Source organism: Lepidochelys olivacea (genome assembly GCF_965140295.1).
Source record: "Lepidochelys olivacea isolate rLepOli2 genome assembly, chromosome: 8".
NCBI lineage: Eukaryota > Metazoa > Chordata > Testudines > Cheloniidae > Lepidochelys > Lepidochelys olivacea.
In genome coordinates, this window is record NC_140418.1 from 15,035,877 (window position 1) to 15,049,480 (window position 13,604).

Below are 13,604 nucleotides of genomic sequence, written 5' to 3' on the forward strand. Positions count from 1 at the left end.
CCTCTGCCAAGTCATGGGCCAAAGCCTTAACCACTGGACCTCTCTTTCTTCATCCTTCCTAGCTATGTCAGGGGGCTAACAACACCAGACAGCCCCCCACCCAAGCTGTGGCAGAGACACAAGTGAGGAAGGTCTCTGCATTGTCTCCTTCACATTACACACACGGGCTGGGACAGCTGAAATCTGGTGTGATGCAGTGACACTGATCTTAAGTATGTGGAAAGAAATGTATTGAACTTGAGAACAAAACCACAGCCTTGCTTTCATCCAGCCCAGTTTGGTGTGTCTGGACCACTTGAAAGAGATTAGTGCTTGAGGCAGAGCTGTAGACGTCTATGTAAAGCATTTGGTGTGTGACTGGGCAGGAATGTCTTTAGTTCAGTCTTTGGGATACTTCAGAGGCTGGATTTTGGCTCTCCCACTTCCACAAGTTCTCAAACAGGATTAGCAACCTCCTCTGCACTTCCATTGTAGAGAGCTTGTTCACACATGCTCCTGGCACTCCGGTCCCACCGGCCACAACCACTTCAGCAACTAACCCAGCCAGCAACCTTCATCTTCTTTCATTGCTTATGTGGATGCTGGGAAATGAGATTGTGACAGTGTGCAAAGGTATTACCTGGTCACTGGCAAACCTCTGCTCAGATTTTCCGTGTTATTGCACAGGTGTGCATACATTGGCTGCTTGCCTGTGGAAGGATTAGACTCCACACTCTGGGCTGAGCCACATCATCCCTTGAGAAAAAGACCTGGCTGACAGCCTCTATGTAATTCTCTACTGAATCATTCCACAGGCCTGGAAAGCACTTTGAAAGGAAACTCGGAAACTGACTGTTCTGGTTCTTGTTGTTTTCAAGCTCACCTCCTTTGTGCTGAGACTTGGAATGACTGGACACGCGAACACGTCTCCAGCAATAAATGTTCCAAAGGCGGTGAACTCCCAGAGGGCAGGTTTGAAACCTGGGTACCTGAACGCACAGCCCAGATTAGCATCTGTGTGCTTACTGCATCCAAACTCAGGCTTTGGGCATCCTGTGGAAGGTGTCCAGGTTTGCAGATTGGATGCACACGGCGGCTGTTTTCCTAGAAACATTCATACAGATGTAATATTTTAGAAACAGTTGGGGGCATAATTAATAGAATATCAGTTGCCTATTTAAATAAATGTATGCAATGTTGTTGTAGCCATGTTAGTCCCAAGATATTAGAGAAACAGGGTGGGTGAGGTAATATCTTTTAGTGGACCAACTTCTGCTGGTGAGACGGACAAGTTTTTGAGCTTACGCAGAACTCTTCTTCGGGTGCTGAAGATCTGAAGGACAGCTCTGTGTAAGCTCAAAAGCTTGTTTCTCTCGCCCACGGAAGTTGGTCCAATAAAAGATATGACCTCGCCCACCATTTCAATTTAAATAAGTGGCATTTACATGAACAGACATAATACTGGGAGTCAGAGGTCTCCGTTCTAATCGCAGTCCCACAGTCAGCTTCCTATAGAACATAACAAAGCCCATAGTTTAGCTGAATGTTGTCCACTCGTCTCCAACCCTACAAAAATCGTGAGCCAGACTGCAAAAATTATGAGATTGTCTTAAAAAGCCACGAGATTTTAAACAATAAATGTTTTGTTCATTTTGTGAGTTTTGGGCCTTTAGGGTTTAAATTTTCAAGCTTTTCTCTGCAAGAAGACTGATATTCCCACATGACTCAAGGAGCTGGGACTTTAAGGAAAAACAACAACTATTGCAAGGCTTGGGATAAAATTGCCAGAGTTTGGTAACACAGCTTTGTTGTGCCTCAGTTTCTCTGTACGTAAAATTACTGAGAATATTTTCCTACCTCACTAGGCTATTTGCAAGACTTAATTCATGACAAGCAATATCTTGTACCTACTGAAAGCAGTGACGCAACTTCCACCGGTGAGCAGGATTGGGCCCAAATGTTTGCAAAGGCATTTGAGAGCCGAAGAAAAGAGGTGCTACAGAGTGGCCCAATGTTATTTGGTGTTTGGGCTGGCAGACTCTCCACCCGCCACATTGTGGACATGGCTGGCTGGAACAGAACGGTTTTCTGCACCCTGCCATTCCAAAGCACTGCCCACTTTGTCCGTATCACTGAGACCAGGTCTGGCCTGGGGAGGCGATGAAGGGCAGGCAGACAATTCCGGGTTCCGTCGAATATCACTGCCTTGCTTTACCATCATCAGGTTACTGCCAGTCCCCTGCTGTAGGCAAGTGGCTCTGAGGGAGTTTGTGGGAGCCCTAAAAACATCATCCGTGCACTCTAGGTGGCACTGCTCCCCCACACCCACAGTGCGACCTGGGGTCCTCCAAGACCTGGAAGAATATGTGGCTATGAGCGTTACAGATCCCAAAGACCAGGCCTGGGTGAGTGCAGGAGGCCTGAGAATAAGCTATGATCTTTGGGAAAATCAGCTTTCAACCCAAGCAGCCGTTTACATTTTGTAGGCAAGGAGAAGGGCCAATAACTTACTTTTGGAAAAGCGTGAAATATGAGATTAGCCATGGTACTCCTAGGCATAGAAGTTCTATTCCATTCTAGGCTGGCAGGGCAAATGCATGATTAGCTGGCAGTAACAGCAGGATCCAATTGTGCCTTTGTGTCTTTTGACAGTGCACAACTGTACATACCCAAGAACCTCATTATTGGGAGGAAGCGAGTAGAAAGTGCTGGAGTTGAAGCTTGTAAATGACTATTGTCTCCTCCCCTTCTTCCATCCTCTCATGACGAGACCTAACTAGCACAGTGGAGCCTTTCTTTTACAAGATTTTAATAGGGTATCTTAAAAGTGCAACACTATTTAAAAAGATTTTTTGAAGAACTGCCCCCTGCCCTCCCACATGGAGTTTATTACAATGCCAACCTCTGGTAACATGGCAGCACAATGTTGTCAGAGTCTGGAATTACAAAACTGATGACAGATATCAACCAAATGGTCAGCAAGCTGGACAATTCAGATCTTCATTCTAAGGCCAGCACCATCCTTTTTTCTCTTACTTTATACCTGGTTCTGTTCTCCTAGTGATTTTTACATGAGGCTGGTGAATCCCTGACAAGTTTTGCAGCCACAGAACCAGGCCAGGAGCATTGATTGTTAAGTTATTGGTGTTCATTTTGTAAAGGATTAAAAATGAAATACTCTCTTCTGCAGAGATTCTGTCAGCATAAAACTCATAGGTAATTAAAAAGTAAACGTTATAAAATCTGAATGTATTTTTCTTAATTTAAGCTTCTTTTGCATTTCATTCAGCTTGGATGACGGAACTAGACTAATCCCTTTCACTTTGGGGTAAATTATTTCACTTCTGGGTTCTGGTGCACTAGGGAAATGTTATTGTATTGGGGAGTCTCAGTAATAGAGATTCCGTTTAAGATATTTAGGTTCATTGTTGTTTTTGAAATCATGCTGTTTTCTTTTTAATTTGTATCCGGGTTCTTCAGATCTTCCTTTTCCCCCTTTTAAAAAATAAATACAAAAAAGAAGAAATGTACATTTCAGGTCCAAGACTAGTCTACAGTGTCCCTTTAAAGGCAGGATCTTCTTAGTCTTAGGGAACCTGGTATTTCACATGAAGGACTGGGGATATGGAAAATTTTCCTGCCAGAAGCAGTGTTTTTTCTTTATGATGATTGGCCTCACACTGTGCCTCTAATAAGAAGTGTTTCCTGCTGGGAATCTGACAGGATTTGTAAAGAAACATAACAGTTGCCTCAATGGGTGCCCCTCAACCATGAAAGATGAGCCCTCTAACCACAAAGCATAGACAAGAATGTTTAGTTAAAGTTAGTAGCTGCCTAGCTGAGGAACATAAATTATTGTGGGGCTCTGTGTCTGCAGAAACAGAGGGAAAGGACCTAGCATTCTGGTGAGAGTTTTGAAGATCCTACCTTGTTTTAAAATCTCTCTCTCTATCCCCACCTCTGTCGAAATCATCCCAGTTCCCTAGTTTAGGAATAAGAGCAGCTTCAAGTGTAGGGTGATATTTTAAAAACTGGCAAATGAATATATGAATAGCTCAAATACAGCATCTCTCAGTGATGTGAGGTCTGACCTTGTGCACGATTGTGTCAGTCCATGCTCCACAGAAAATCTCAGCAAACGAGTTTTGCTTGAGTCCAACCAAACACACTGGAGGCCTCTTTGGCTTAACAGTCTCAGTGGGTTGCTTGGGCAGTCAGTTGCACATAGAGCAAGGGGCTGTCTTATTCCAAGTCTTCTGAAATCATTAACATTGTGTTTTACTCATGGGGGGCTGGGAGGGAGTTTGGTTTTCATGATCTTAGTTGTTTGATGGTAAAATCATGAGCACTATCATGCTTTGGCTCAGTGTCAATGGCTAAGACTGTCACTGTGCAAAGACAGAGAAATGATTAAAAGGCCCTCCCCCAAAAAAACCCTGACTTTGGGAGGGAGAGAGTTTTTTGGGTCCTTTGCTCACTTCTTAATTCTATAATTGAATAGCCTTCTCTACATTAAAGGCAAACAGTTTCTACAAGGATGAAAGTACAGTCATGCTAGTAACTGCTAGAGCTGAAATGCACTGATCTGTCTTTCTGGGTTGAAAGCAAAGCAAGTTGTCCTACCTGTTACGTCCTTATTCTAAAAGGGAAGAGGAGGTGCTTCTCTCATCCCCAAATCATTTGGGAAAATGCATTACTCAGTGGTGCTTCCCTTTCTTTTTGCTGAGAATTCAAGTCAGAAATACTGTGTGAATCTGTTTATAACAATAGGGACACGTTCAGTAAACAGCCTGGAGGAATGATACCCTGATTGATCAAAAATGCTAAGAATGAACTTTTATATACACAGAATTTTTTAAAGCTGTATTAAGCACTTTAGGGCAGAATTAAAGCTATTAAAGCTCCAAAGTAGCCGTGTGGTGAATACTTACTCCTATTCAGCACAGCACGTAAGCACATGCTAAAGTCCCATGGAGGTCAATGAAATTTAAGCATGTGCCTAAAATTAATCATATGCTTAAAGTTCTTTGCTGAATGGGGGCTTGGATGAGTATATTCAAAATTGCAACTGTGATCTGGTGGGTGACAGGGGATTCTGGAAAATCTCACAGTTAGTCATGTATGTTGTTAAGTTTTACAGTTTTTGGCAATGTACATGTATCCATGTGAGTGAGTGTGTGTGTGTATATATATATATATATATAAACACTCACTATTTGTATACACTCTCTTGCTATAGATATATATATATATGCACACACACACACACGTATGAGAGAGTGCACCAGTTACTATGCATAAAGCTTTCATTGCTTCCTTTTAGTTTGGCTGATCTCCGATGTAAAACAAAACTTAATGCCAAGAAAAAAGTCAGCTTCTAACATGCTGATTTACTTTTGTTTTCGGCTCACAAAAGTCTTCCTTACTCACGACAGATGTAATAAAACAAATACATCTTCTAAGAAGAAAAATACACTTAACTGTGTTATTGTTTGGTTTATTTCTTCTTTTGGTTTTCCCTGTGCTCCAAAAGGTTTTAATCTTTTTCTCTTTGACTGGTCATAGATATAAAAAAACAGTACATCTAATCTTACTCAGATAGAACCCACTCCCTCTGTTCTGCTCCTCTATGATTTCATCAGTGTGCTTCTCTCTCCCCATCTCTGCCTCTTAGCTCCCAAAAAAATCTCTCAAACAAATTCAGCCCTGGTCTGTTTAGATCGATGGGATCTGTTTAGATTGTTGAGGATGTACGATTAAATCGTGATGTGGTAATCAATGGTTATATTTCAGCCATTTCATTGCTACCATTCTGAGCAGTTAGTTACTGACCCTGCTGGCTTCATTATGATGTACCATGGATTTATGTGAGGCCTATCAGTGTTCTATGAACTTAAATGCTGAATTTGCTAAAGTCCGATTGGTCCCACCATTTTCTTTGTTACGCAAATTGCAAGAAGAGTTTTCTGTTGCAATATGTATATCATGTTTTCCCAGGTGTCACATCTCTCCTCTAAAATAGAGGTCAGCTTTTAATCTGTGTCTTTTCAAAACTCTTGGCAGGTGAAAAACTCGACCGGCTGACTGGCCCAAGAAACATCAAATCTCCAGTATCAAAACTCGGTGGTGCCATGTCTGGATTGCAGATGCTTCCTGAGTGCACCAGATGTGGAAATGGGATCGTGTAAGTACATGATCTCTCCATAGCATTCGAGGTCAATAACAACATGCAATGGAGCAGGCCGATTAACGTAGTCACAAGACCTCTATTGTGGTATTCATCTATTAGAAGTGGCTCTATTAATATTTACAGCAGAGTCTTCCAAGTCTTCCTATTTTTTTGCTAGCCAGACCTGTACACAAGATAAAAAAATCGGAATGAGGTGACATTCCCCAGTACAGTCTGGGTTGCCTTTTCAAGATGCAAAGAAATATGACCAGTGCCGTGATGTAACCGGGATTTCTACTGACGCGCATGATTTTACCATGCTTATTGTAATATACTGGCCTAATGCATGTGAGTGGTCCCAGAAATTATTACTACCCTTTTATTATCCCACAATGAACCGAGATCTCATTTGGCTCAAGTGGAAGAGGACAGTGTTTTTCATGCTGAAGTTGCTGGGTTCAGTCCTGGTGGATGACTCCAGAGTCTGCAGGGCTTTGTCTACTTGACTAGCCTTGCGGCGGTGGGTTGTTTTTGGGGAGGTTTTTTTGAGAAAGCTCCCACTGTTGCAACGTGGTATGCAGAATACAGGCATTTTTACCAGCACACCAGTTCGAGTAAGTTCGAGCGGGACTTGCTGACAACATGGTAAAAGTTCCTGTGCACTGTCCATGTTCATGTTTTCATCATTCTTATCACAGGGGAGGTGCAATGGTGGGAGATCTCCCAGAAATGGCTTGCGTAGGCAGTTATTTTATTACATTAGCATGTGAAAGGGCTGATGCTATAGGCTAAGGGGATGGCTCCCTGCTCTCACAGACAGGTCTCCTTTCCATCATCCTGGCTGAATGTGGATACTCCAGACCAGTGGTTCTCAACCTGCAGCCTGTGGGCTTGCAGCTCACAATGGTAAATAGGTTTAGAACCATTGCTCCAGATCCAGCGTCGTGCCAAGGCGTGGGGTAAGGAATTCAGGCTGTCAGGCAACAACCCACAAGAGTAGGAAAGGGCTTACCATGTACATCCCCTTCAAGTCCAATTCTGGAAGGTGCCAAGTGTCTCTTAGGAGGTGCAGGGCACCGCCCCGCACCCCCCACCCACCCGCTCCCAACAACCTTGAAATCAACTGAATGGTTGTTGATCAGCATCTGTGTGATCTGCACTGTACAGAACGTGGAGGAGACATGGTCCCTAAACAGACAGACAAAAGTCAGCAACGTGGGGGAGGCAATATCTTTTATTACAGAAGTTTACTAACATAAGTTGGTCCAGTAAAAGATATTCCCTCATCCATCTGGGCTCTTGAGGGGTGGGGGTGGAGGGACAGCCTAATGCTGATAGGCTTTGAGAAAGAAATGGGTTTTCAAGGAAGGCTGTAAAGAAGGAGCGGATGCAGAAGTGCCACACTGGGATGGGAAGGGTGTCCCAGGCAACGGTGACCATGTGGGAGGTGTTGTGGAGACGGGCATGGGAGAAGGAAGCAAAGAGGAGGATCAGGTGAGAGGTGTGGGTGTGGTAAAAGAAGCTCTGGGAACCATGATGGAGAGGAGAGTTGAGCAGCACCTTGAAGCTGAGGAGAACTCGATGCAGAAGGCAGTAGGGAGCCAGTCCAGGGCTTCGGGCACTGATGTTAACAAGGATTTTGGTACTGACATCAGTGGAAGCAGGACTGGGCCCTTGAAGGAGAGGTCAAGATGATCAGAGCAGTGGCTGAGGGAGAGGATTTTCACAGTGGGATTTTAGACAGCCAGCAGGGGGAACAAGGTGGGTATCAGGGACTGAGGCAGAAGAGTTTGCAGGGGTCAAACAATATCTTCAAAATGTCACTAAATGCCATTTACTTTCGTGTTTCTTTGCTATGCTGGGCAGTGGAACAAACTGCTCCAGAGTGCACTTGCTATGACTTTTGACATCAGCTTGGTCTGTAATCCGTCTTCTCTCCTACACTTGACAGAGGGACCATTGTCAAAGCTCGGGACAAGCTCTACCACCCAGAATGTTTCATGTGCAATGACTGTGGCCTAAACCTGAAGCAGAGGGGATATTTCTTCATCGAGGAGCAGCTGTACTGCGAAACACACGCGAAGGAAAGGGTTAAGCCCCCCGAAGGATATGATGTTGTCGCTGTTTATCCAAACGCGAAAGTCGAACTTGTCTAAGTGCATACTCTATTCCTGGAGAGGTCATAAGGCAACTCGCCCACCCACACGCACGCCACTAGTTTTAAAATATGTCTGTAATCAACTCCGATTACTAGCGTCTCAGTAAAATGGCTATTCAGAGATAAAGCGGTTTACTCTGGGGATCTCAAGGGGATGGTGTTGAAAGCATATGAACAGGTTTTTTCCTTCCTTTTGACGCTCTGCTTTTGGGTTGTCTGCTGGGTTTTTAAATAAGTTCTGCCATGGCCTTGTCCAAGATCTGTGTAAGTATTGATTAATTTTCTACTATGTTTCATATAAAACCAGTATTCTTTTTTTTTTCTCTTCATTTTAAAATGTAAGGAAAACATTTTAAAAGCTCAAAGGAAATAAGGCACTTTAACAAGAGAAACTAACTTTTATTGCATTGCTTTAGATCTATACCTTTCTGTAACACATTGCTCTGTGACTCTGAGTGCTAAAAAATTGAGACCAGGTGGAAGCTATGTTCCTGCAATGCAGCACAGTGGTGGGGTGGAAAGAGTTTCATACAAGATCTGATATTAAGCAGAGATGACTGTCCTGTGCAAAAATGATCTTTTTAAAAAGTAGTCACCGTGAAATTCACTAGTTACATGACATGGCACTGACCTGATCTGCAGACCTGATCCAGGTTTCAATCAAAAAGAATCAAAAAGGCACCGTGCACCTACATTCTGCTATAAGGTTTGCTTTTCTGTTTGCTTTTAGTTCCTGGAATTCTCTGGCATCTAATGCTTAGGACCGTGACATAGTATTGGGCTGCCTGGCTGATTCCTGAATTGGTCTTCAGCTCGTATGTTTGACTGCCTTGTTCGCCCTCCTGCAAAGGGTGTCTTTGTTTTTGTTCATCATAGGCCTGATCCAGCTTTTGCTGTTTTCAGTGGCCCCTAGGATTGTACAGCAGCTCTTAAAACTACCTGCCATTCTGGCTCTCTGTAATTTCACAGCTGTGGAACCAATAGCAAAATCCATCAAGAACTTAGAAAGTTGCACCAGAACTGGTAAATGCAGCTGCTGAGTTCATTTTTCCTGGTCTAGAGTGAGTGGGAGCAGATTCAGACCCACTGCTGCTCAGCGCAAACCTAAGCCATTTACAAGATTTTGTTTCCCGTTTGTTTTGGGGAAATGTTTGATTTTGTCGGGAGAGATGTTTTGTTCTGGTGTTTGGAGGGTTTTATTTTCCTTGGGCATCCTGCTGGAACGGCATCTGACATCCAGTATTGGCTGAACGTTGGGCCGTTTGTAAGTCGTGAGCTGAGATTTGGCTGCTTGAGTACCACTCATGCTAATGGAAGCCATGTGGCCAATTTCCCCCATGCACTGCTTTGGAAACCTTACCCCTGCATTACCAGCACATTAAAAATAAGAAGCCTGGAAACATTTTTCTTTTAGAAAGGTCATGTGTCCTGCTGCTGATCTCTCCCACCGGAAGAGGCAGTAGGATGCAGTTGCCCCAATAACCACCATACACTAGGCACCCCTATGAATTGAATTTGCACTTCAGATAGAGGTAGAGTGCATTCCACTGAAAACTGGTGGACTATAGTTCCCCCAACTCCCTTTGGGATCAGTGGGGGTTGGAGACATTCCGCTTGCTGGAATATCCGACCTTTTGAACTGTAGACGTAGTTTAAAAACCGAGCAGAAAACAAATCACCTTTTTTCTGTGTCGGAAAGCCGAACATTGAACTGCATGGTTGCCAGGGTTACCGTATCCTGGTTATAGTTCTGGTCTTTTTCTTAGCAGTTAAAGAGCAACAACAGTAACTCTGAGAAACACAAGACCCCCCCCCCCCCTCGGCATGCCACACAGTTACTAGTAAAACATTCAGTGCAGACATTCAGTTCCGTCCTGGGCAAATCATGGGTTTTGATCGCTCCCCAGAAAAGAATGTGGTGTTGTGGTTTGAATTGTACAGCCCAGGACAGCATTATTTCTCAATACCTGAACGAGTTACTATCAGATGGGGGGTGCTATTTCTGCCTAGGAGCAGTAGCCCCTTTCCCCTACTTCTCCCCCTCCCCCCCCCACCCCCTTCAGTGCAGAGAATTGTGAGGAATGCAAAACACTCTGATACACAGCTGCCTCTTCTGGACAGGCACAAAACAGTATAGATGGGGCAACCGGCCTGCCCCTCTTTCTCCTGTCTGTTTTCCCTAAAAGGGGTCTGAGAAATGGGGTCTTGGAAGAAGGTCAGAAAAAAAGATCTGTTGGCTAGTGTTAGGCGTAGAAATCACCTGTAGAAATCGTCCTTCCTATGGCTGCTACATCACACTGTGAAACGGAGAGGCTGTGAGGGTTTGAGTGGCATATTCTTTATTCTGTTTGACGCTATGATGGATCACAGGAGGGAGGTTGGCCTGCTAGAGTGGGACACATGGTTAACCCTGTATTGGTGAAACCGGTTGCTGGCATAGCGCTGGTATTCAAATTTTCTTAGTGCTGAATGTGCTGCAGCATTGGTAGGCTGCATGAGAAGCCAGGGTCAGGAAATCCTGAGTCCAGATGCCACCTAGCAGCAGCGCAGACAAGTCTGGTAATTCATAAATATAAGGCTGCTACTGTTCATGTATGTCTAACTCATTTGCAGGAATTCTTCTGGTGGCAGGGTGAGGGCATCTCTCTGTGTGAGAGAGTGAGGGTCATTCCAGCTGACAGCATATCCATTCTCGCTTTTGTTTCATGCATTCAGTGGATCAGTGATTACAGTGATGCTAGTGGAAGTGAGAGCCTAATAGCACTGCTTAAAGCTTGACATTTTGATAAATAAGGGCTGGCTGGCTGGGTTTTTTTTCTTCACAGTTATGCAGTTTAATCCTGACCAACAATGCACCTTCCATGCCAGGCCTGAACTTCCCCCAAACAAAAGTTACCCATCCTGCAGAATGGTGAAGTAGTTTTATAATGTGGTTTAGACAGTAGCTTGTTTTCGCTTGTGATCTGCTCAGGATTTGAACCCAGAGTTCATCCCAAGAGACAAAAGGCTATGGCATTGATGCGCTGTCCCTTAGCCCCATGTGTTTCTCCTGGTAATGGAAAATACCTTTCCCCCTTTTATCTCCTGTACTCACCATCAAAACCTGCATCAGGTCTGTAAATCCATCCACACCATGGCTTGCAACTCCCTTCAGTGAGGATTGGGTTTAATTATTAAGGTACAGGTAACGTAAGGTGGTTCTGTCACATAGATAGCTGAGTCTAGTTCTCCCTTTATGTATGCTTAGCCTTTCTTAAGGAGTTGGACCATCTGAACATAAATACTTTGGGCAACTGTAAATGATTAGCTGTACTACTAAACTCCTAATCAAGTATAAAATATTATTGCACTGTGTTTGCCCGCCACTACTGGAAGCTTATTACTTCGCAATTGTCATTCATGTTCATTTCTACTTAGTTTTTTAACCTCGTACATTACTGGGCCCAGGTTAATTGGTTATAATATGTTTTGTGAAGTGGGTGCCTGCCTTATCTGTTTTTGGGGTTTGTTCGGGTTTTTACGTGCTGATGTATCATCGCTAACAATTGATCTCTTTGCACTTCGTCTATAAATATTGCTTGTGGTTCATTTCCTCTAGTTTTATTGCTCTCCTTAAAAGTCCATGTTCATTTTCTCATGTGCCCTTTAGCTAATTGTCTGCTAAATGAGAAGTCATGGTAGTCCAGAACTAGGAGAAAAAAAATTATGAGGCGTGCTACCAGTCGTGCCATAGGCTTCCTGTGGGACCTGAGGCAAGTCTCTTAACCCCGCTCCCTGCCTCGGTTTCCCCATGTGTATGATGAGTGTAAGACTTCTTCGCAGGGTTGTTGTCAAGCACCTTGACATAACTCAGATGGAAGTTGGGAAGGAAGCATGAAGTATCTTTTTAATCAAACACCAAGATTTAAAATTGAAAAGTCATTTTCCCTTGTTGTAAGTGCCCTCTCTTAGAAACCCATTGTGTAATATCATCAGATACGGACACAAGCATGTAAGCCCATTGGATTTGCTTGGCTCGCAACAGACACTTTACATCCTTCTGGTTCCCACAGAGAAATAAATAGTCAACCATCCTCTTCAGGCCCTTAGCCATTTTCTCATTATTCAAATATTTGTGGCAACAGAGAATGAATGATAGTTAATGCCATGTAGGCATGTGTAACGATAATCAGATGGGGACCTGGCAATAAGTCAGAAGCATAGTGACATAGAGCAGAACATGGACGTTTCTGAACAAACAGGATTGAGTACAGGCTTGACTGGGCAGGAGGAAGAGTACTACGAGACTGGCCTACCTAGCTTTTCCAAATGTATTGTTGTGAGAACGACGTAATTGTCAGGTTGAGCCATCTATCACTTTCCAGCACCTGTATCTTCTGTTCAGCTCCATTTGTAAGGCGGTTTTTCACACTGCAGGTGTCCAGCACACTCTTCAGATGTGTTGTGACACTAACATGAGGCACACCTTAGACATTCGTAAATTGCTTCATTACCCTTGTGTTTGAATGTATAAATCAAGCAAACCATTCACTTAGGCATCCTCAGTGGTCTCATTTAGCTGTTATATAAATAACAATGCTGGCAAGATCTGACCTTAGGGATTCAAACTTACCTCTGTTTTCATTTGAAAATAAGTTCCCACAAATCAAAATTTCCATACACTTGTCTCATGGCCACTCTTTCTTATGAGTAATCAACTCATTTGCTCCCCTGAGTAGCTTAAAAACGGAGCCACCTCACACAATAATATCCTGTGGTAAATTAGTTTCTGGACTGATTCCATTTTGCTCGCATTATTTGTCTTGTAACAAGTGACTAAAACCAGACTGCTATTCTACCTGCCTTACCAGGCTAGTGACAAGAATGAACCTTGTAAATACCGCAAGTGTCTGTTAACTCTATTATTTAACTCTGTAAAGCATTTGGGGGAGAGCGTTTGTATGAAATACAAAATAAAGTGGTACTGTCAGTTTCCTGTCTCTCATTCATTATAGCTGAGTTGTTGCTCTGGACTTTCTCCAATTTGTCCACATCTTTCCTGAAATGTGGTGCCCAGAACTGGACTCATGTAAGGATCCACCTCAAGAGAAGCGTCCTGCAATGCCAAATGGAACAGATCAGAATTGCAATGGAGTTTTCGCTGAATGAACTGTTAACTCTGTGAGATCCCCTTCCCCAGCTCTAACATATGCTGGCTGCCCACAGCCCAATGTGGCCATGGGGCACCCCAGCCATTCCCCCCTTTTCCCAAAAAGAATCATGCATCAGGGTCTCAGAGGGGAGTGGTGCAGGAGATAT

General features: G+C 43.7%; 1 protein-coding gene across 1 annotated transcript in view; it reads left to right on the forward strand.

Moving 5' to 3' along the window:
* PDLIM4 (PDZ and LIM domain 4) overlaps positions 1-13,275 on the forward strand; it is a 105,445-nt gene extending 92,170 nt beyond the window's left edge. The window contains exons 6-7 of the mRNA XM_084636656.1: positions 6,043-6,163; positions 8,100-13,275. Coding sequence (XP_084492782.1) covers positions 6,043-6,163; positions 8,100-8,304 — 326 coding nt within the window. The 3' untranslated portion in view covers positions 8,305-13,275. The remainder of the gene's footprint in view (positions 1-6,042; positions 6,164-8,099) is intronic.
* The last annotated feature ends 329 nt before the right edge of the window (positions 13,276-13,604 follow it).